This window comes from Hypomesus nipponensis, chromosome 10, assembly GCF_054491055.1.
Source record: "Hypomesus nipponensis isolate SF chromosome 10, ASM5449105v1, whole genome shotgun sequence".
NCBI classification, from domain to species: Eukaryota; Metazoa; Chordata; class Actinopteri; order Osmeriformes; family Osmeridae; genus Hypomesus; species Hypomesus nipponensis.
The window spans coordinates 12,038,855-12,058,939 of NC_140370.1; the positions used below are offsets into that span (position 1 = coordinate 12,038,855).

At 45.0% G+C, this 20,085-nt stretch overlaps 4 protein-coding genes across 5 annotated transcripts; 2 read left to right on the top strand and 2 right to left on the bottom strand.

Moving 5' to 3' along the window:
• Positions 1–9: 9 nt before the first annotated feature.
• On the bottom strand, positions 10–7,181 carry slc7a8b (solute carrier family 7 member 8b). Of its 2 annotated transcripts, XM_084707358.1 has the most exons (12): positions 7,044–7,181; positions 5,798–6,012; positions 4,807–5,011; positions 4,265–4,416; positions 3,714–3,839; positions 2,826–2,979; positions 2,507–2,630; positions 2,176–2,279; positions 1,713–1,809; positions 1,421–1,570; positions 1,018–1,195; positions 10–809 (listed from the first exon to the last, which is right to left on the bottom strand). In XM_084707358.1, exons 2-12 carry the CDS (start codon positions 5,937–5,939, stop codon positions 667–669), a joined length of 1,575 nt encoding a protein of 524 aa, XP_084563484.1. In that variant the 5' UTR covers positions 5,940–6,012; positions 7,044–7,181; the 3' UTR covers positions 10–666. The 2 variants fall into 2 exon arrangements, with proteins under 2 accessions (XP_084563484.1, XP_084563485.1); XM_084707359.1 differs by lacking the exon at positions 7,044–7,181 and having other exon boundaries at positions 5,798–6,330.
• Positions 7,182–7,915: 734 nt separating this feature from the next.
• On the bottom strand, positions 7,916–12,485 carry prmt5 (protein arginine methyltransferase 5). Its single transcript, XM_084706940.1, has 16 exons — positions 12,315–12,485; positions 11,753–11,871; positions 11,449–11,534; positions 11,214–11,348; positions 10,986–11,098; positions 10,853–10,902; positions 10,595–10,758; positions 10,329–10,490; positions 10,158–10,235; positions 10,008–10,066; positions 9,795–9,917; positions 9,516–9,691; positions 9,140–9,343; positions 8,918–9,028; positions 8,744–8,808; positions 7,916–8,594 (listed from the first exon to the last, which is right to left on the bottom strand). The coding sequence occupies exons 1-16, from the start codon at positions 12,476–12,478 to the stop codon at positions 8,442–8,444; spliced, it is 1,962 nt and encodes a 653-aa protein (XP_084563066.1). The 5' UTR covers positions 12,479–12,485; the 3' UTR covers positions 7,916–8,441.
• Positions 12,486–13,057: 572 nt separating this feature from the next.
• On the top strand, positions 13,058–14,629 carry psmb11a (proteasome 20S subunit beta 11a). The gene has a single exon (XM_084706941.1). The coding sequence runs from the start codon at positions 13,058–13,060 to the stop codon at positions 14,213–14,215; it is 1,158 nt and encodes a 385-aa protein (XP_084563067.1). The 3' UTR covers positions 14,216–14,629.
• Positions 14,599–19,268, top strand: psmb5 (proteasome 20S subunit beta 5). The gene is made up of 3 exons (XM_084706942.1): positions 14,599–14,831; positions 15,112–15,418; positions 18,554–19,268. The coding sequence occupies exons 1-3, from the start codon at positions 14,631–14,633 to the stop codon at positions 18,835–18,837; spliced, it is 792 nt and encodes a 263-aa protein (XP_084563068.1). The 5' UTR covers positions 14,599–14,630; the 3' UTR covers positions 18,838–19,268.
• The last annotated feature ends 817 nt before the right edge of the window (positions 19,269–20,085 follow it).

Genomic DNA, 20,085 nt, shown 5'->3' on the forward strand with positions numbered 1-20,085 from the left:
GCTCCCTTTCATGTTTTATATGTATTGTGTACCAAATGATTTATTAAACAATATACAATAAACATAATTCAGTGACTCAAAAGTAATACTGTTTGTTTACTATTTAGGAAATTGTATTAAAATGTTAGCACTTTGCCAGATTTATTACACTGGCTTTGACAAGCTCACCAACAAAGCACAAATAATCAAACATATTCCAAGACATTACACAAATTGACTTAAAACCAGACATCCTGAATTCAGGAATACAGTAAAAATGACTGCCTTGATCATTAGTAGCTCTCAAAAATATTGCATCGAACACTACTGTCAAAGGGCAGTAGAATTATACGTGAGGCAGTGATGTTATATTAAGGCCAGTCGACATTTCTAACGAATGAAAACCCAGTGCTATGTAAAAGTACATTTGAGTGAAAGTGCATTGAGGCCTCGCGTCACAGGTGTTAAGCTCCCCCTATGCACTTGTGGAGGGATGGCATGTATAAAGAATGCGGCGATAGTTTAGCTTTAGATTGGTTTCGCCATGTTGCCATCACCACCCCAAGATACTGAAGTGTCAGAGCATAGAACCTGATTGGGGGTGGATGGAGCACCAGTACTATCTTTTATTTAACATAATTTACCTTTTCAGGTGTAACCTTAGTGTGCTACTCTATGTGCAGAAGTTCATTCATCAGATTTAGAAGGTTTCTCATCTTCCTGCTTCTCCATCTTTTCTTCTTCTCCTTGTTGCTGCCCCAGCGTTGGACTCTTTTCCATGGCAGGGTACACTACTGTACATAACTTTTGACTGAGATGGGTAACTTTACCTGTCGAAATTAGAAGGTGAAAAAGAGACAAAAGACATGGATTACATCGACAGAGATTTCTTTTGAGCATTTGATGATTGAACAGAAGGAAAACAGATCTGATTATGGATTTACTGTACATTTATGATGAGAGCTCCAGCAAATGAAGGAATCCAAAAGGGATTCATCTTTATGAGCTACTACCCAACACTGCACATGTCCTTCCTACCTATGAATGTGTCAAAGCACTGGGGCTTGTTGTCCCAGTGAACACCAAGGAAGTAAACAGGGACGCCAGTAAACATTATGGCCAGGCCAATTCCACACACAATGGGCTCAGTGTATAGAGAGAAAAACAGCAGGAAGGCCCAGAAGAGCAGGTAAATGGTGGGCCACACCAGGCTGATCTGAAGACACAAGACAAATCTTTATGAAAACACTAAGCAAGCAGAGCATTACATATCCAGCAAATGCCTACGCAACATTTACAAAACCTCACAAATATTAGGTAAGGAATCTCCACCATCACTGTCACAAAATTAATTCTTACCATTTTCTTCATCTCAAGCAACATTACAAATACAAGCAACAACCATGTTCAATTGTATTGAGTGATCAAAGCCCTGCTTTACCTTGATAGGCCGATACAGGTCAGGCTGTTTGAAGCGTAGAACTATTTGCCCGGCAACCGTGACTCCATAGAAGAGGTAGTTTATAAAGCCCACATAGTTAATCAATGTGTAAATGTCACTGGTGCACAACATCAGCAAGGTGGACAGACACTAGAAAATAGAGGGGAGAGGAATAAACAATGAATACTCTGATTGTGTGAAAATCAATAAATCAATATCCTCAAAGTGATACTATTCCTGTGTGCGTGTGTCAATGCGCGTTCCAAGGTACAACTGTCAGTACAAAACTCACAGTGAACAGCAGGGCCGGGATTGGGGTGCAGCGCTTCACATGAATCATAGCCAGTAGGCGTGGAAGATGACCTTCTCTTGCGCCAGCAAAAAACAGGCTGAGAGAGGAAGAGCAGGAGGGAGAGAGAAAAACAACATTAACATGTAAAAAGCCAACACTAAAACATTGCTAAAGCAGTGCTACTCTAAAGAAAATGAGGGAGCTAGCCAGTCCATGTGCAGGGGGACATATTACACAGCAGGGCAGATTTCTCCGTTTTGAGAAAAAGGACATAGGAAAGTGAGGAAGGAAAAGGGTCACTGATGTCATTGGAAAGTCGGCTTCAGGAACTTTCCAGTAATCGTTTTTTCCAAATTCATAATTTTTTATTCCACCACGAGCGTGGCCCCACAACTACAATGTTGTTTTTCTTCATGCACACAAATACAGGGTAATGTTCAGCCAGCACTGAGTGACAACTAACCGCGAGGAGGTGAAGAGGGAGCCATTGACCCCCCCGAAGGTAGAGAGAGCCACAGAGAAGGGCATGATCCATGACATCACTCCTAGCAACTTCTCACCAAACGTCTGGGGGGGGGGGGGGGGGGGTTGCAGTAAAGATAGCAGAGGAGAGGAGGCACACACAAACACACACCATGGCTCTAACTCAGACAGTTCAGGCCAGGGCAACTCAAACTCCATTTTACTACTAAAGGCGATCCATGCTTTTTTCCCTCCATGATTTGGAAAGAGCTAAATAGTCAGTCAAACAGTAAGGATGTTACTGGAAGTAACCCAGGGGCGAGGCTTCTTACCACAGCAACTGCATTGGAGGCCAGCAGCTCCTGTGGACTCATTGCGGTGACATAGGCAATGTTGGCAAAGACGTACACGAATGTCACCAAAGGGATGGAGATGAAGATGGCACGAGGAAGGTTCCTTGAGGGGATGACATGGGAGGGGAAAAAGAAAACACAATGCTAGTGTCAATGGAGCTGCTAATCTCTATAGAGCTGCTATCTAATCACAGTTTAGTCATTTTCTGTGATACTCTTGAGGTACGCCAGTCAAATAATATGTAAAAATGTTAACACATTTCTAGTTTAGGTCTGTTTTTGTGTGTCGACCATTTACCTGTAGGGGTCTACCAGCTCCTCTGTGACATAGTTGAGGAAGTTCCAGCCCCCATATGCAAAAGAGCCTTGTAAGAAAGACAGAGCCACCAGGCCTATGTCATAGTCTTGGAATGTCTCAAACGCGTGAGCCGGCTCCAGCCAGTAATACTGACCTGCAACACATTGGTGAATAGCATGTTATTAATTGTGATAGATTATAGACTATAATACTAAATAACACTCAACCCACTAATAATTTGCATACAGTCTATATAAAAGGCACGCTAAAATGACAAATAATTGCTTAACTCTATGCTCCACCTGCATTGTAGCCGCTTTAATACAAATGGAATCATAAAAAGTCAATATAGAATCATAGCCCAGGAATATCAACGTGTGCCATTGCCAACAGCAGTCACCAGGGTCAGTCCACATGAGGGTATTGCAACAGCTTAGCCATTTAGTTATACTCTCTTGTGAGTGGGTGGTTTAATCATATGAATGAATCGGGTCTGGACTGATGTATGCATAGTGTGGTAGGGGATTATGATGGGATGAGGAGGAATGTGAACCTTAATCCTCCCTTTCATGCTCGCATAACTACAATCCCGTTAATAGCAGTGTACTGCTAGCTGCAGTACTTCTTACCTATCAGTGTCTCCTCTTGCACTGTATGATTGATGGGTGAAAGGGTGAATTAAAGTGCCAACTAGCTGCTCATCCAATAAATTATCTCAAAGACTCTTTCTGTCTGACCATTAAGTATAACAAGTGGTAGACAACTAGTCCCTGACTGTTCAATATGGAAATAGAGGAAAAGGCACTGCTACACCGTCAAAAAAGAGAAAAACAAGTGTGAGTGTGTATGTGTGTGAGAAGGAGAGTGCAAGACAGTCAGCCAACTAACCTTTACAGATCTGAACGATGCCCATGACAATGATGAGGCCCAGCGCCAGGAGCTTCCCAGTAGTGAATACATCCTGGACACGTGTAGCCCAGCGCACACTGAAGCAGTTCACCCATGTCAACAGCACTGCCAATGACAAGTAAACAACAACAACCAAAAAGGAACCATGATAAGAATATCTGACAGCAACGAGGAATGGTGGGGTGGAGCTTGCCTTATCTAAACAACGTTTGAAGGTCTACACAAGACGTGTTCCTTTTAAAAGTTGCCCGACAACAGTAAAGCGTAGACAGCCCTCAACCAATGGAAGACATTCTACTGTTTATCCTTTGACAAGACAATTATCCAGGTCCATTGGCTCCTCTGAGTGCTTTGCCTGCCACTAAAATGACTCCACCTGTCATCTGTCCATTTGTTCTTTTTTTGTGTTTGACCGGGTAACTCTGATGGTAACCTTGATAAGAGTAGTAAATATAACTGATAGTCTACTGGTCGCTGCATGTGTTAGGAAACGTGTTGCATTTCAGTGTGTTGTGAAGATGGACACTCACTGAGACAGGCTGCAGCCAGCAAGCGAAGGCCACCTTCAGGAGGCAAGCAGGAGGGGAAGAGGGGCTGGAGAATGTAGTTAGAAAAGGTGAGCGCAACGACTGCTTGGTTGGTGGGATAAATCACGAGCACAGCAATCCACAGACGCAGGAACCTGCAACACCAAAGCATTTTTTTAAATTAAAAACATGAAGAGTTAAGGCTTGTGAAACACACACCATTACACACTAGGCTTATTATTAGATGAACTCAAGTCAAACACAGACACTGAAACATTCCAGAAAGATTGAACATTGTTTAAGTGCACAGCACCATCATGCCCTCAATATAAAGAATGGCAGTTGGAAAACAAAGAAACTGTGTTGTACAGTGAACATACAATAGGGCATAATGAATAAAACTAGGTCAAAAATAATTCCTAAAGTACAAACGAGGGATTACTGTACAGCTTTGTACATGCATGTATACAATAAAATTGTCCATGAAAGACAGAGAGGAAGGTCTCAAATTCCCATCTCGTCACCACATGATTTTCCTCTCTCACCCAGCAAGACCTCCAAAGATATCGTTGACGTAAGAGTAGTCTCCCCCAGACTTGGGGATGGTGACACCCAGCTCTGCGTAGCACAGGGCTCCAATAGCCGTGATCCCTCCTGTCACGATCCACACGATGAGAGCAAAGCCAACAGAACTGGCATTCTCCAGGACGCCCTTAGGACTCACAAAGATGCCTGAACCAATGATGTTGCCTAACATTAAGAAGAAAAAGTGATGCATTAACAAGTGGGACATGTTAGAATACAGTAACATTCTGCATGCAGTGTCATGCTGTGTGCATCTGCTGAAATATAAGAAATGTTAGAAAATATCTCTATCACAAGGACAAACAGCCACAATACAAGTGGAGATTGCAACAGAGAGACATAATTTCCTGTCACTAAGGCCTCTGTTTCCTGTTTGGTATAACTGTGCAAAAAACTCTCAAAGCCAACTATTTATAATTACTTTTATTATTTTCATTTTATTCTATAGCCATTATTCTCTCAAATTTTCACAAATATTAGGCCAGCCTCTCTGTAGTAGTACCCACTACAGAAGCTTCTCTGGTATGTTTTCTTTAACTTAAAACAACACCCCCAGACTTGATCCCATTTAAATCATTGGATTGATAATATGTTTAGTGTATGCATGTACAGTATAAGATATTCTGTGCTTCTTGTCAATGGTGTAGCAAACTGTGTAGCTGATCCATGGAAGTGGAAGTCAAAGCATTAGTGAGATTACTTTTGATCGACCTGAATGTGGGTTGAGTTAAACGAATCCATCCTGATGAAACTGTCAAGAACACTAAATGGCATACTATGCATGATGCTGGGCTTGGGCTCCATACTGTAAATAACACACCAAAAATGAGAAGAATGAAGACACATGGCTTTAGGAAACTGTACACTTCCACACTTTGTGGAATCAAAACGGGCGTATCTCCACACCTGAATTACTGAGACAGACAAGACTTTCCAATAAGCACGACTTACCAACAATAATTCCACATGCGCTGACAAGGCCAATCTCCTTCTTCAGTGCCACCACTGAGCTCCCAGTCGTCTTGACCTCATCACAGTCGTAATCATCACCGTCCGCGGGTGGATTTCCACGCTGCCTGAGACTCTCAGTCATTTTGCGTCTACAAATAACTCCTGTACAAAACTCCTCTCTTCAATGCGCACAGTTGAGATCGATGCTCCGTCTTCTGTAGATTACATGCAGATATCGACGTTGTAATGAGGCTTACTCCAACTTGGTAAAATACATTCCCTAGATCCTTAGGTCTTGAGGTGTTAAGGAATATAACTGTCCATGTTCAAATACATTTCAAACTTTTGATATACCGTTAGGTTATATAAATTGGTGGTCATATCAAGCAGAATAATACCACCATAAAAATTATCCTGGCCCAGGTTTGGATACAAACGCACACCTACGTTTGGAGTTTTAAGAGTAACGATATGTTAAGCCCAAACGACGCTATGCATAATATAAGACGTTCCAAAAATACCGTTTTTTTCTTTTGTTCAGTAGGCCTACATTTCTGCTGTAGAAAGTTTACTCTGAAAAAAATCCTAAACATCAGTTTAGCCTGTGTTGCAATTTAAGGTAAACTGGCAATTGCGAATGAAGCTGCTTTAAGAAACAAACTTCAGCCTGACAAACAGCTACCTGACAAAAGCAACCATTTGATATTATTTTTCCTCAAATTGTTTCAGTAATTTCTATAAGAAGGGGTTTTATTTAAGATACTGATAAACGCTTACGTTTTTCCATATATCTGCAAGGATTAGCTACTTCTATTATTAGTAACACATGAATAATTCAAAGCAGGCCCGGCTATGCGACGTGGAGCTGCGACCAGTCCCAGCTCCACCTGTCTAGATAAAACATAAAATAGCCACAAAAATCTAATCTTGAAAAACGAATAAATTGATCACTTAATAAAGAACACAACTAGAACTATACACACACTTGTTACTAATTAAAAAAATGACAAACAAATAATACAAATATTTCCAGGCAACCGATGTCTTTTTCAGTTTGGGCTGAAATTGTCCCCATCTACGAATATGGTGTATGGTTTTAAACGAGCTCTTAATGGCTTAAAAGTAAAGTTGTCTTATCTGATGGTGTTATTTTTTTTATTTAGCATGTTTTTTTTTTTGGCAAGGATACCGTTAGCCTGCACAGGGCAATTTCACACTTTGTTTTGCAAATTCAAAACACACTCACCCCGACTCTTCAGCAACCACTGTCTCCTAAATAAATCCAGTTGAGAGCTTAAAATTAAGTGATAGACTTCATGTTCGACACAATGTATTGCAGCTGGGAAAGATGTAGAAGATAACGATTGTCTGCCGGGTCGCTACCTTGGAAAATTAGTGGAAGCACTGGGTTGAAACGCTCGTCATTTGTAACCAATCACCGTGTCCGAACATTAAACATTGTTTGAGCCCCGCCCCTTCGCCGAAGCTCAGCAGGATCCCAGATTACAAAACAAGAAACTATGTTGCTATTACGAGAACAGTCATCATGTGCTTTAACACTCTGCATGTGTCTTAATGATAAGACAAGCGTGGGCGTCGGTAACTTAAACCCAACATTTTGCTACATCAGTTCAGGAATATACATGCTTGCAGTAAATATTAGAATACGGGTCCAGTGTCTGTGCATTTGGTTGGTTGAATACACCATGGTAAAGCCCAGGTTGCTATCTAAACATTATGTATAGGGATATGGTGGGCACACCCTGTTCATGATGCTGCGTTGCTGCAGTTGTGATAGGTCACTGCAAATGAAGATCTTGGTTTTGATGTTGTACTAGCCTGGGTCAGGGCGTCAGTGCACAAGGTACCATTACACAAGGACCTACACTGATGACAGAAAGGTGTGTTGGTAATTGGCAATTACATTTGCTCAACATGGATAGAACCATGCAGTCCAATTGCCTTTCAACTTGGAACACCTACTGGTGAGTTATAAACATTTGAAAACTTGTTAAACTTGTCATAAAATTGTGTATTTTCATTGAATAAAGTTCTTTATATCCATGTACACACTTTTGGGAATGTGTCATATACATGTAACCGCAGTGACACAGCACCTTGTAGTTATGCTTTTATTGATCAACATGGTTCAGACAAAGATACAGTAACAAAAAGAAATGAACACCAGCAAACACATGACCAGAACAGCCTACATACTCCGTCTCAATTTCGAGCTGTGTGAAATTGTTCTCTTTCTGATTCTAAGTTATCGTTAAAAAAAATACAGTTAAAATAAAACAAAAACATGAGGAACCTCAGAGAAGCCATGTACGAACACCAAGACTGCATTGTAACAAAACCCAAAAACAATTGTGTAGGGATGATGACCATGCAAAGTTGAGGCCCTCGTTCCCACTGGCACACCACAGTCAGGTATATGCAGGTATATACCCTTGTGTGTTAGCCCTTGCCATGACAAGGTTGCAGGTTTTGAACCGTACCTGTGCAGGCTGCGGGCTCCAAAATATAAGTCAAAGACGATCCCTGACTACCTCCACTTCAATCACAAGTGAGGGCCCTGTTTATAGATGTGTGCGTATGTATGCGTGTGCACGTGTTCGTAGGTGTCTGATGCTTGTCGTCTTCACAAGCCAATGGTGTAGGATCGTCCAGCAGGGTTGTGGATGGCAGAACACGTGGGCTCGGTCACAGCCCACTCATACCACACCTTCTTCCCATTGTTGCACCTCCAGAACCTTACACTGACATCGTCATCCCGCGTCAAAGGGATAGGTTGCTGGGGGGGGGGGGGGGGCAGGGGAGGGAACAGATCAACATTCCACAAATCTTGTTTTTATATATTAATGTACAAAGTATTAAGACAATTTGCTACAAAAGCAGTAAGTGGTGGTTAGAAAGGAACAAGTTCTTGAGTGACTAACTCACCTTGAGTGGGAACAGAATGGGAAACCAGGAGAACATTCCAGGAGAATGGGTCTCTGGCTTGATACCTGCACACATAAAAACAATGGAGTGGTCAATGATCTATGTATGGATTATACAGAAACTTTACAAATCATTGCCAAGGTTATCATACTTGTCATCCCTACAGTGACTTACTGAGTGTTACATCTCCATAGAGTGTCGTCTCAAAGTACCCAGCAAAGCCATGAAGCACAGAGTTACACCCCACTGAGAATCTGAGGCACTGATATCGGTTGTTGTTCATATCTGGAACGCAAAGAGAAAGGGTTTTCACAATCGTTCTTACATACATAATGTTGAAGGTGGCCATTACAGGGCTACCAGTGGTGTGGTATGGTAATGTGTGTGCAGCTCTACCTTTAGTGGGGTGCTTAAAAGTGAAGCAAGCCTTTGGCTCGGCCAGCTGGTGGAAGTTGTGCAGCCTAACGACATAAGGTGTCTCAAAGTGGCACTCTGGGTCCTTGTCCCGCTCTCTACATCCACGCACCTCGTTATACAGCTTGGAGGAGGAGAGGGGTGCCAGGAAGGAGGTGTAGGAACAGGGGATGCTCACCCCATTCTCTGAGGGGTGGAGAAAGAAAACAGGATGAAGTAGGGAAAGATACAGATATGGATGGAAGCGAAAACAGAAACAATGAGAAAGCAGTGAGCGCGAGATCTATCACTTTCACAGTTTGAAGCGATGTGAAAGTGGAATGGCATTAAGAAAGTACATGTTTGGGTCGCTAGGTACCTTTGAGAAAGTGCTGAGCTCCATCCAGGCACTCGGGGGACAGCTCGTTGTCACCGAATGACCCGAGCAGCTCGCTCACAATGATGTCTGCCTTTTCCGGTGCCACCCATTCACGCATGTCGCATGACACCACGGTCACCTGATCGCCCCACTCCTCGAACCGCCAGTTCTCAAGTCTGTGGTGAAGATGACAACAGTCTGACAAAGAACTTGCGTAAGTATGAGAAAAGTTGGGCGACAGGGGAGCGTGTGTGTTGTGTGTGTGAACGCGTGACTCACGTGACTACCGCGTTGGGGTTCTTCTCCACGGCATACACACGCAGCTTCCTGTCAGCCTGTTTAGCAGCACGCAGAGAGGCATTGACTAAGGGACCTCTCCCAGCACCTAGAACCATCAACACTCTGAGATGAAAAAGGGTGATAGTTAACAATCAGACAGGCTACAGTTTGGACTTGGACACAGAGGAAAACGATGGAGGTCGAGGAACTCACTGGACATTGGTGTCTTTTTGCTCTTCTGGGACTCTGTCTAGAAGACACTTATACACAGCCTGCAAAGAGACCAGGAGATTCAGTCTAATTCACATATTATGACTGGAAGGTTCAACATTAGTCTGAAATTGAGCAATGGTAATCTTTCACCTGCTGATACTGGGAGTATTTGATAGGATCCTTCTCAAACACTTCATACGTCTGGGACTCCAAATTGTCCATGAGGGGCTAAAGTGAGAAACAAGAAGACAGGCAATAGAGTCACCAACTCACATGCAGGACACTCAATATAGCAGACAACAGTTAGTCATGCACACATACCTGAAGGGGAGATTGGAGGTAATCCTCATAACCCTTGGCAAACATCTCGTAGGAGTTGGGGGTGGGTCTGTTCTGGTTGAGATATTCGAGGTACTGCAAGTAGGAGCGGAAGTCCTTCTCACTGTGGCGACTGGTTCCTGTGAAGATGAACTGGGCTTCCAGCTACAGGGAGAAAACAAACATAAGAATAAGGAATGGTATAAAGTGTTTTGTTGGATTGCACCCTTTAGCACTCAGATGTGATATGATTCATTTTATGGTGTAACCTTGAATAGACGGAAGATAATTCTCTGGTGCGCTTTTGATAGGACCGGGAATCCTTTCTTATTGGTCAGGAAGATGCTGGTAGGTAGAATGGCAGCTTTGATAGGCTCTCCAAGCCACTTGTCTATCACTGAGTCAGAGGGCATGTCTTCCCCAACTTCGATGGCTTTGAGAAGACAAAAAAATAGTAGGCAAAATTGTCTTAACGATAACTAGCTTATTGATCAAAACGACCTCATGGTTCATTTAAATCTTCATACCCAAGCACACTCTCTTGTTGTAGTCACACAGAGTCCTGAATGAATGCCACCTATAGAAGGAACGCACAACAACATGGGACAGGATCCAACATGGAGTGAATGACAGAGGAAATTCAGATTCCTATTGGCTTACCAGCCCCAGGTCTTCTCGTCATCACTTCCATCGTCCATGTTTTTGGTAGGCTCATTCTCTATGACATCTTCCCTCAAGTTTTCAGATGCCATCAGCGGGACCCGAATCCAAAACTGACCCAAAACATGAAAGAAATCAATCATTTAGCCAGTCAAAACGGCTTTACCTATGGCAACATTGTGTTGAACCGCTATGGCTAATGGTAGACATGAATGTATGTGCCTTTACCATGCAGGAGTGGTGGCCAGTCTGGATGTGATTGAGCAGCACACGTGCCAGATTGGCACAGTGAGGCCCTTTCAGAGGGACCATGAAGGCTGGCAGACCCAAATAAGCAGAGAAGTTTAGCTCCTGGACCAGAGCCTGTTAAGAGGAGCAGACAGATAAAGGAGAGGAAATGGCCATTTCAGTTGACTAATAAACTCAGATCAAGACATAAGAAGCCAGGTGATGTCTGACTTACCGCTTCGGAGTTCCTGCGCTCGGTTTCGATCTCGGAGTCTGTCTCGATCCATGGGGATAGCTTCCCAACAATAAGAGTGTTCCAATCTAAGGCAGAATCAACATGTAAGTTCTTCCGGTTTGCATTTTAGTAGAGTCTGATATCAAAACATTAGTTAGTTGCTCATAAAAGCTCTTGCCATCATAAACTAGGACAATACACTCAACTAACATTGAAACGGCTGGCACAGTGAGATGGACCAACTGTAAACTGGCTCTGTATTAATTGATGCAGGGAAGTGGTGGGTGGATGGAGAGGGCCTCACCTCTCCCACACAGCAGCAGGTCTGAACGTGTCTGGGCTCCATTTCGCACTTTGGCGGGGTCCAACTCAAATTCTCTCCTGAACCTCGGATGGAACAGGGGCATGCACAGGAAGTCAAACCTGTCAAGAGTGATTAAAAACAATTGCATATTAATTTAAATGATATTGAACTTTGTGTTTGGTGTTACAATTTGCTCCTGTATTCTTATCTTTGACTGTGGCTAATCATGTAAAGCCTAGGCTAAATAATAACCCCTTCAAACTGTCACATGGCTCATAAAACTAAATTCAATGGTTAGATTGTTCACTCACTATTCCGTACTCGTTGCAATGCACAAGTAACTAGGCACCAACCATGTAGTATGGTAATGTGATTTAGAGGAAGACGTGAAGTCATTACTTGTATTTTGCACGTGTTGACAATTCACCGGCGACTTCGTAAAGCTAGTTAGCTAGCATTGGCAAGCCTCATCACGTGCAAAGAAGTATACGAGCTTCGGATAACATACCTGGTAACAGCACCGGGTTTAATTCCAGACTAACTGAGAGGTGAAAAAACTCACCCTAGTTTAGCGACCGCAGCAAGAGTATCAGCAACCTCCGGTACACAATTCAAATCTCTCCCGCAGGACACCCTGCCTCCTGTACTAGCGGACGCCATCATCCGAGTGAGTGAGGAGGAAGAAGAGCAAAGGGATGCTCGTGGTATTGGGGAAATGGACGCCATCTTGGTCCTGCATGGGTAGCAATTGTCATTGATCTTAGAGCAAAATGAGAGCCAAAATGTGCACTTAAGGAGTGTAGTTTCTTGTTAATGGCTATCGCGATAGTAGCACAAGCATGAGTTTGAACGTTTATGTAGTGATGCATTTTGAATGACGTTTTTTTATTAACATATATCTATACGACATTGACTATTATTTCAAAATACGCCTTTTGTTGTTTTGTTCAAATGAATAATATAATTCATCAACAGCATGTTGTGTCTTCACATGTTATTAAATTACGAGGTGCATCAGCTAAATTGAGAAAGTAAGGCTTGTAGAGTGGCTTCTATTATTATATATCACATCACCATTGTTATAGAGTCACTATCAGATATCACCACTAGAAGCTAGTCGTGTGGGTGTGTGCGTTCTATAAAAGGCTGTCATAGTTCAGGTTTTCGTCAAAACACAGTAGTAAAAGGCATGTATGAATCATAGTGTTGTAAGTACTTTGATTGAATTGACTGTATCGATAACTGTTTTATGCGTTAGTTACGTTTCTGAATACCTGTTGCTGCAAGGACAACCACTTACTACCTATGGCTTTACAAGATGTCTGTGGATTTCAGGGCAATCTCAATCATCACAGGTGGCACACTCCTGACTCACTCTCTACAGCTATGGAGCATAATCCTCCAAACTTGGATATAACCAATGGACAAAATCTTGGATGGCAATCATGCAAATCATCTGACAGATATGGGGGGATCCCACTGCACTTTTTCATACCAACCCCACAAAGCTCTGTTCAATGGAACAGACTTTCATCCGCTTTCTCCACTTCTTCTCCTTCACGTCCCGTTCAGCGTCCGTTCCCACTGTGTCACGGCACCACTACCTTGGGGTTTGTTTTTCAGGGGGGTGTTATCGCTGCAGCAGATTCCCGTGCCAGTGCTGGTGGGCTTGTCGCTTGTCCAGCCGTTCAGAAGCTAATGCCCCTCCACTCCCATTTGGTGGTGGCCTCCTCGGGCAGTGGTGCAGACTGCATGCTGTGGGAGCGGATCTTGGCTAGGGAGATACGTCTCTACCAACTACGTCACCACCGCCGCCTATCCATTGGTGGCTCCGCCAAGCTCCTCTCTCATATGCTGCACCCCTTTAAAGGTACTGAAGTGTGTGTGGCTGCCACGCTTTGCGGCTGGGATGAGGAGGTGGCAAAGGTGGTGGATTCCACAGTGGCCAGTTCTGATAGGATAGAATCAGAGGTGCCAGGAAGTGGCTCCATAGCAACGATGCCTCTCAAAAAGACTGAAGAGTCTGAAAGGCAAGGTGTTATTCAAGATGGCCTGGCGCAAGGTGTTTGTGATGGAGTGGGACAAGTGGGGACCAACATTGGACCGTCACGGTATCCTGTCAGTGGTCGTTATGGCCCCAAGGTGATTTATGTGTGCAGTGATGGTGCCCGTCTGGAGGGAGAGCTTTTCTCAGTTGGCTCAGGCTCTCCTTATGCGTATGGAGTGTTGGATGGTGGCTTTAGCTGGAGCTTGAGTGAAAAGGAAGCATTTTCCCTGGCCATAGAGGCAGTGTTCAGAGCCACACACAGGGATGCCTACTCAGGGAACAGTGTAGACCTGTATCACATAACTGCCCAGGGATGGAGCCGAAGAGATAGAGAGGACCTCAAAGAGGAATACTACAGAAAGAAGGAGGGGTTGAGGAAGAGAGTGCAAGAAAGAATAGATGAGACAAAAATGTAAGAATCAATTAAAGGGATTTTGGCTGGGATTGAATGGGGAAGGCTACATATTAGATGTTGAAAGGCTTGGGTGATAATTGTGCAATCATAATTGTATCATAATTTAGATACAGACATCTGCTTAAAAGTGGATGTATTCTTTTTTTATTTAAATGAGAAAAGGAAAATGATGGGGAATTAAATAGGATAGATAAATGAGTGTGAAAAGGGAATGGGAAAGGCATCAATTTAGCAAATCTCATAACGAGGTAACAAACAGAAAAGTGACAAGTGCGTCATGGAGGCTGCGTATCATTGTTCAGCCAGTACGCTAGAGGGCACTGTGAATGGACACCCTATTGACTCCCTATTGATTTACATTTCCGCCAAAAGAACACAAACGACGGAAGTTACTTGTTCATATTATAAACTCCAAGATGGCGCTGTCAAGTGTGTTACAGAGTGAGTGTGCGGATTTTTCATTTGGTAAAGATAGGTCTTTTGGCTACGGTTGTGGCCGTAATGACTTGGACGAAAGTCTTAATTTTGCCGTGAGAGCTTCTATGAACCCCGTGGACGAGGAAGGCCCCGAGAGGAAAATAGAATTTCTCCATGGGACCACCACTTTGGCATTCAAAGTAAGTTGTACAGCTATCTATTTAGCTTGCTATCTGTGGATCGCTGTGTTATAAGTGTACAACATATTAAATCGGACTAAATGGTTCAGCACAGTTGATAATAATGCCGAACATCACCGCAGTGACATGCTTATGGCTAGATTACTGGTGCACGTTGCCAGTAGATTCTGCTTGCTCATTGCTTTGCTAACATGGTAACGTTATCCTTGCTGTTAAAAATTTCCCATCAGTATCCTGAAACCCTCATTTATTTCTACTTCCTATTTACAAATTCCTTCAGTTCCAGCATGGTGTCATAGTTGCGGTGGATTCCAGAGCCACAGCTGGCGCCTACATCGCCTCTCAAACAGTGAAGAAGGTGATTGAGATCAATCCCTACCTGCTGGGCACCATGGCCGGAGGTGCTGCCGACTGCAGCTTTTGGGAAAGGCTTCTGGCTCGCCAGTGTCGCATCTATGAGCTTCGCAACAAGGAGCGAATCTCTGTGGCAGCAGCCTCCAAATTGTTGGCCAACATGGTCTACCAGTACAAGGGAATGGGCCTAAGCATGGGAACAATGGTGTGTGGCTGGGACAAGAGAGGACCAGGTAAATGTCACACCTATCTACACACATTTACGTATTTACCAACATAAAAGCATGTGTCTGCAATCTGACAGGCAAGTAGAGCCACTGTCAAATTATGTTTACATGAGGTTAAATGTGGGTTCAGGTTTCTACCATGCAACTTCACACAATAAGACTGATGTGTGTGTTGCTTCTTGGTTGGTTTAAAAGCGCACCCCCACAGCAACCCCACCATCGTGGACTAGAAGGACTAGGGAGTATGTGTGTTTCTCTGGGAATAGCTTCCCTTGCTCTTTGCATTTGGTCTTAAGAGACCTATGCATTTCTGTATCAACAATACAGAAAAAACAGATGGGTTATGAACGTATTTAGAGAAATCAAATCAACATTTATTTGTACAGCCCTTATTACACGCAAGCATATCACAGAGGGCTTCACATATGCCCATAGAACTGCCCCTCAACCAACCTAAACCCTCAAAGAAGGCAAGGAAAAACTCCCATTTCACAATTATATAATAGACCATGTAAATGTAGATTATTGTAATTAAACCTGTTGAGTCATAGAAGAAATGTTGTTTTAGGCCACTAGATGGTGCTGGAGCTCTTCTGATCCCCCCCCCCTCCCCTTGTCTTAAGCCGCGTCATCCCAGTTTGTTTTGGATGCTGCCGAGCAGTTCGAGGCAGTACATCACCTGAGGTGTGCTTAAAGGGGCCGCCACAGTGACACGGTAATGGGAAATCGATGCGGCTGGGCCTCTGGGCCAGGCCGAGATGGCGTGATGATGGACGCCGGGGTCTCAGCTCAGGACAATTGGGTCGCATGCATAATGCTGGGGCCTCGTGATCGATGGAGCACCGCTCTCACAGGCACAGTCTGCTTGCACAAAATGACAGCCTATACCCTTTCCCTAGTCTCGCTGCCAGGGAACCTTAAATGACATGATGTTCACTCCTGGCCATTAATCGAGGAAAAAAAATGATTGGGTATTTGTTCAATAGTATGGAGACTGGGTATCACTGCATTGGCGGTGATTGAATGGAAAGGTAAATGTCATGTAAATGAAATCAATCTCGATTAAGAAGGAGCTCATTAGCAGCCCGCAATGACATCAAGCACAGTTATTGGCCGGATGAAGGGTCTTAAGTGCTGCATGAAATAAGACCAGGGCCGAGAGCCCGACAAATATGCTTAACTCGGCGCTTGTTAGTGGCTGTGCGAAAGGATGCTCTTAACCTGGTGAGCTGTCAGCGATGTGGCTGTCAGCTAGAGGACAAATAGCCTGTCGCGGCGAGAGGTAAGTGGCCCAAAATGGGGCTGGAGCAGGCTCAATGACACCCATGTCACACATCCCACGACTCTGGAGTGTGATGATGGATGCCCCGACTAACCTAAAAGGGAGGGAAAGTGCTGTTTTTGACTGTGAAAGCGCACAACCTGATCTGATCCTGAGACTGTTGTTGAGACACAGGTTAGCTGTTGCTGCTTCAGCCGCTCCCCTGGTGCTGGAGCATCTGCCAGCTTCTGTCGTTTTGAGGCTTCTCTCCTCCCCCCCCCCCCCCCACCTTCTAGTGAGAAGGGCAGCAGACGCTCGTTTGATGACGGCGCGCCCCTCCTCCTCCCCTCCCTCCCTCTGAAGGCTGTCACTCCCGGCTCGCAGCAGCACCGTCACACGGAGGGGGGAGGGGGGGGAGAAGAGGCCAACCCTAAACCGCCTGTCACCTGGCTGATGGAGTGGAAGAGAGGATGGGGAAGGGCGAGAGAGCAAGTCTCACCACCACCCCCCCCCCCCCCCCCCCGTTTTGTGGGAGGCCTCGTGAATCGGAGCCCTTGTTTGTCCGCTCCCAGTTAGCGTCACCCTCTCTGCTCCTTTTTTCATATATATTTTTTTTTCAATGTGTCTCGCTATTTGTGACGCACGCTCACACAGTCCTCTGACGCTGCCGCATTCTGATTTACAAAGACTCCAGGTGTGGCGTTGGTGTCCCTGAAGAGTCCTCCTCCTCCTCCTGCCTCTTATCATGAGCGGCTGCCTTTAGAAAGCACTCCCCTAGTACATTTTTAACCAGTCCTCCTCAGCCTTCAGAGACACAGGCGGATCCAAAATGGGCAAATTAGCCCTCTACAGGCACGGGCTGTGCGATTATCACGGGGAGCTAACGACTCATACGGAAGGTGCAATTTGCCGGTTGAAAGCAAATCTAAATTCCCCCCCCTGCTCTCTAGAAAGAAAGTATCCCTCTAATAGACTGTCCCAACCCTCCAGAGAATGGTTCTGTTATCTACCATCTAAGGATCTTTTGAAGGGCTTCTCTGTGAGGGATGTGAGATGTTAGGGCCCCGCTTTGTGTTGCTACACCTGCGTGCGTGCGTCGGCGTCTTATTAAGGCGCCGCGGCACCTGTGCGTTCGCGGGCCTCTGCGCCGTGCGTGCGAGGGGGGCCCGCGGTGCGTGGGCAGACACGTGTCATTCTCACAGGTTCTCGTTGTGACGGGTGTCGGAGAAGCGGGCCTTTTCACAGCCTTTTTCACCATCTGCATGTTGGCTCCATAAGAACACAGGCTGGGGCTAGTCACACTGCGTCACTATGATCAAGCCCCTTCCAGTGTCATGTTGTGAAACAAACTGTCTCACGAGCAAATGCGCAAGCCTGCCTCGAGTGTGTGTGTGTGTGTGCTCGTGTGTCTTGCTGGCATGCTGTCTGAGTATATTCTTGGGTTTAGTTTAATCTGAGCGAAGTTTGAAAACCTACTTGTGTGTGTGTGTGTGTGTGTGTGTGTACATGTATAAGTGGACAGCTCTCTTCCCCCCCCCCCCCCCCCCAATCTGTCTTACGGGGGGGGGGGTCACCTGCTTGGCTCAGGTGCTGGTCGATAATTAATTTTGTGTTGGATGGATCAATACGCCCTCCGGCCTTGCCCTGCGGTGGACAGTGTCTTTGGGCCGCTTTGTCAGCAGGTTCTGTTGGGCTTGTTTTACTTGGAGGAGTACAACTCATAATCCTTGAGGGAAGAGCGTGTGTGTATGTGTGTGACACACACAGTTACACAACACACACAAAAACTTCCTTTCGACGCTTCCTTTTGTATACCCCCTCACCCCTTTTGTCACTTGGTATTGACCGCCCCCCCCCTGTCGCCCCCTCTGTGTCTCCAGGACTGTACTACGTGGACTCGGAGGGGAACCGCGTGTGCGGCGACCTGTTTGCCGTGGGCTCGGGGTCCATGTACGCCTACGGCGTGGTGGACAGCGGCCTCCGGCAGGACCTGACGGTGGAGCAGGCGTGCGAGCTAGGACGCCGCGCCATCTACCAGGCCACCTACCGCGACGCCTACAGCGGGGGCCAGGTCAACCTGTACCACGTCCACAGCAAGGGCTGGGACAGGGTGTCTCAGGAGGACGTGCTCATGCTGCACCACCAGTACAAGGCTCCGGCGTAGAGACGCAGAACCACGGAGGGAAAAGGGGGGCGCGGAAGCGGCTCTTGCGTTCTGTTTAAGGATTTCTCTGAATTTGTCGAAGTGAGGTTGATGTCAGTCGGAGTGTTCCGTTGTTTCTCTCCCTCTTTTGTTCTTCTTTCAGGATTCATTTCATAAGCACACACATTACCCAACTGTTACTAGTTTACTCATCAGATCTGTTTCTTGCTGGACGATGTTCCGTTTCTTCCCATTAGGAGGCTGCAGTTCCCCCACACAGTGTGTTCAGTGTGAGGGGGCGCAATTGTGCTGAGCAGAGAAGGGCTGGGCGATGAGTCAGACATGCCTCTTTCAGTGTAGGAGTAGTCTTGACTGTCACATATAGGTTTCACATGTTAACCACAACTGAGTAAAAGCTTTTTTTCCCTCAATAAACCCTGGGATTTTTTCAACTTTGATGTGTGTGTGTCATTCTTTTCACACGGGTTCGGTTTCCCCCCCTGCAGTGAGCTGTTTATTTGGTGTGCATGTTATGTAAAGTGATGTTTAGGTCCCACAGCCCACAGAGCTGCACTGGGTTGATGGTTTTCTCCTCCTCATCCGTTGATATTGTTTTGCTACCATGGTGATGTTTACATTTTGTCATCTGCTCCTACATCTGTTTGGATCCTGGAGTAGTTGCTCTGCGTCAGTTTGCTTGTCTTTAGTGTTTATTGGGGAAGGGTCCCATTGTCTGAATGGCAGCTTTTAATTGCATAGTACAAACACCAGTAATTGTGCTTCCTGGGTTGAAACAATGTGTTTTTACCCCACTGATAATGTCCCCACCTCCGTTTTCATTGCGCAATTTCCTTTCCTGTAATTAGACGGGAAATTTATTTTTTTAATTCCACTCCGCCACACTTAGCTTCTCTGTACCAATGCTGTGTGCAACCTTGTCATTGTGTTTTACAATGTAATGATGCGCGTTGGTTATGTGCCTCTCCAGTGGTTTTATGGAAGAGAATAAACACGAATAAAAGCCATAGCTAGGCATTGTAGCCCTGCACCTTTAAGGCATGGTTTCAAAACTGGTTTCACAGGTGGCTAGTTAGCTGATGGAAAATAAATGGGATTTCAATTAATGTAAACTACCTAGTCTTTCCAGGGATTTGCCCTGAATAAATGAAGAGGTTTGGTTAGCACAATTATCGAGGAACTAATGCAGACTAAAGCATCACAAGATCTTAAAACAGTGCATACGATTTTTAAGCTGCCTTACTGCTATGG

Bases quoted from the DNA above. Each gene is read 5' to 3' on its own strand.
- prmt5 (XM_084706940.1), bottom strand. From the start codon at position 12,478: ATGGCGTCCATTTCCCCAATACCACGAGCATCCCTTTGCTCTTCTTCC. The intron at 11,349-11,448 runs GTAAGTCAGACA...TCCTCTTAACAG, and splicing joins AGCGCAGGAACTCCGAAGCG to GCTCTGGTCCAGGAGCTAAA. The intron at 9,029-9,139 runs GTAGAGCTGCAC...TTTGCGTTCCAG, and splicing joins TTTTAAGCACCCCACTAAAG to ATATGAACAACAACCGATAT.
- slc7a8b (XM_084707358.1), bottom strand. From the start codon at position 5,939: ATGACTGAGAGTCTCAGGCAGCGTGGAAATCCACCCGCGGACGGTGAT. The intron at 3,840-4,264 runs GTGAGTGTCCAT...TGTCATTGGCAG, and splicing joins GCTGGCTGCAGCCTGTCTCA to TGCTGTTGACATGGGTGAAC. The intron at 1,571-1,712 runs GTGAGTTTTGTA...TCTATTTTCTAG, and splicing joins TCCCGGCCCTGCTGTTCACT to TGTCTGTCCACCTTGCTGAT.
- psmb5 (XM_084706942.1), top strand. From the start codon at position 14,631: ATGGCGCTGTCAAGTGTGTTACAGAGTGAGTGTGCGGATTTTTCATTT. The intron at 14,832-15,111 runs GTAAGTTGTACA...AAATTCCTTCAG, and splicing joins CCACCACTTTGGCATTCAAA to TTCCAGCATGGTGTCATAGT. The intron at 15,419-18,553 runs GTAAATGTCACA...CTGTGTCTCCAG, and splicing joins CTGGGACAAGAGAGGACCAG to GACTGTACTACGTGGACTCG.
- psmb11a (XM_084706941.1), top strand. From the start codon at position 13,058: ATGGCTTTACAAGATGTCTGTGGATTTCAGGGCAATCTCAATCATCAC.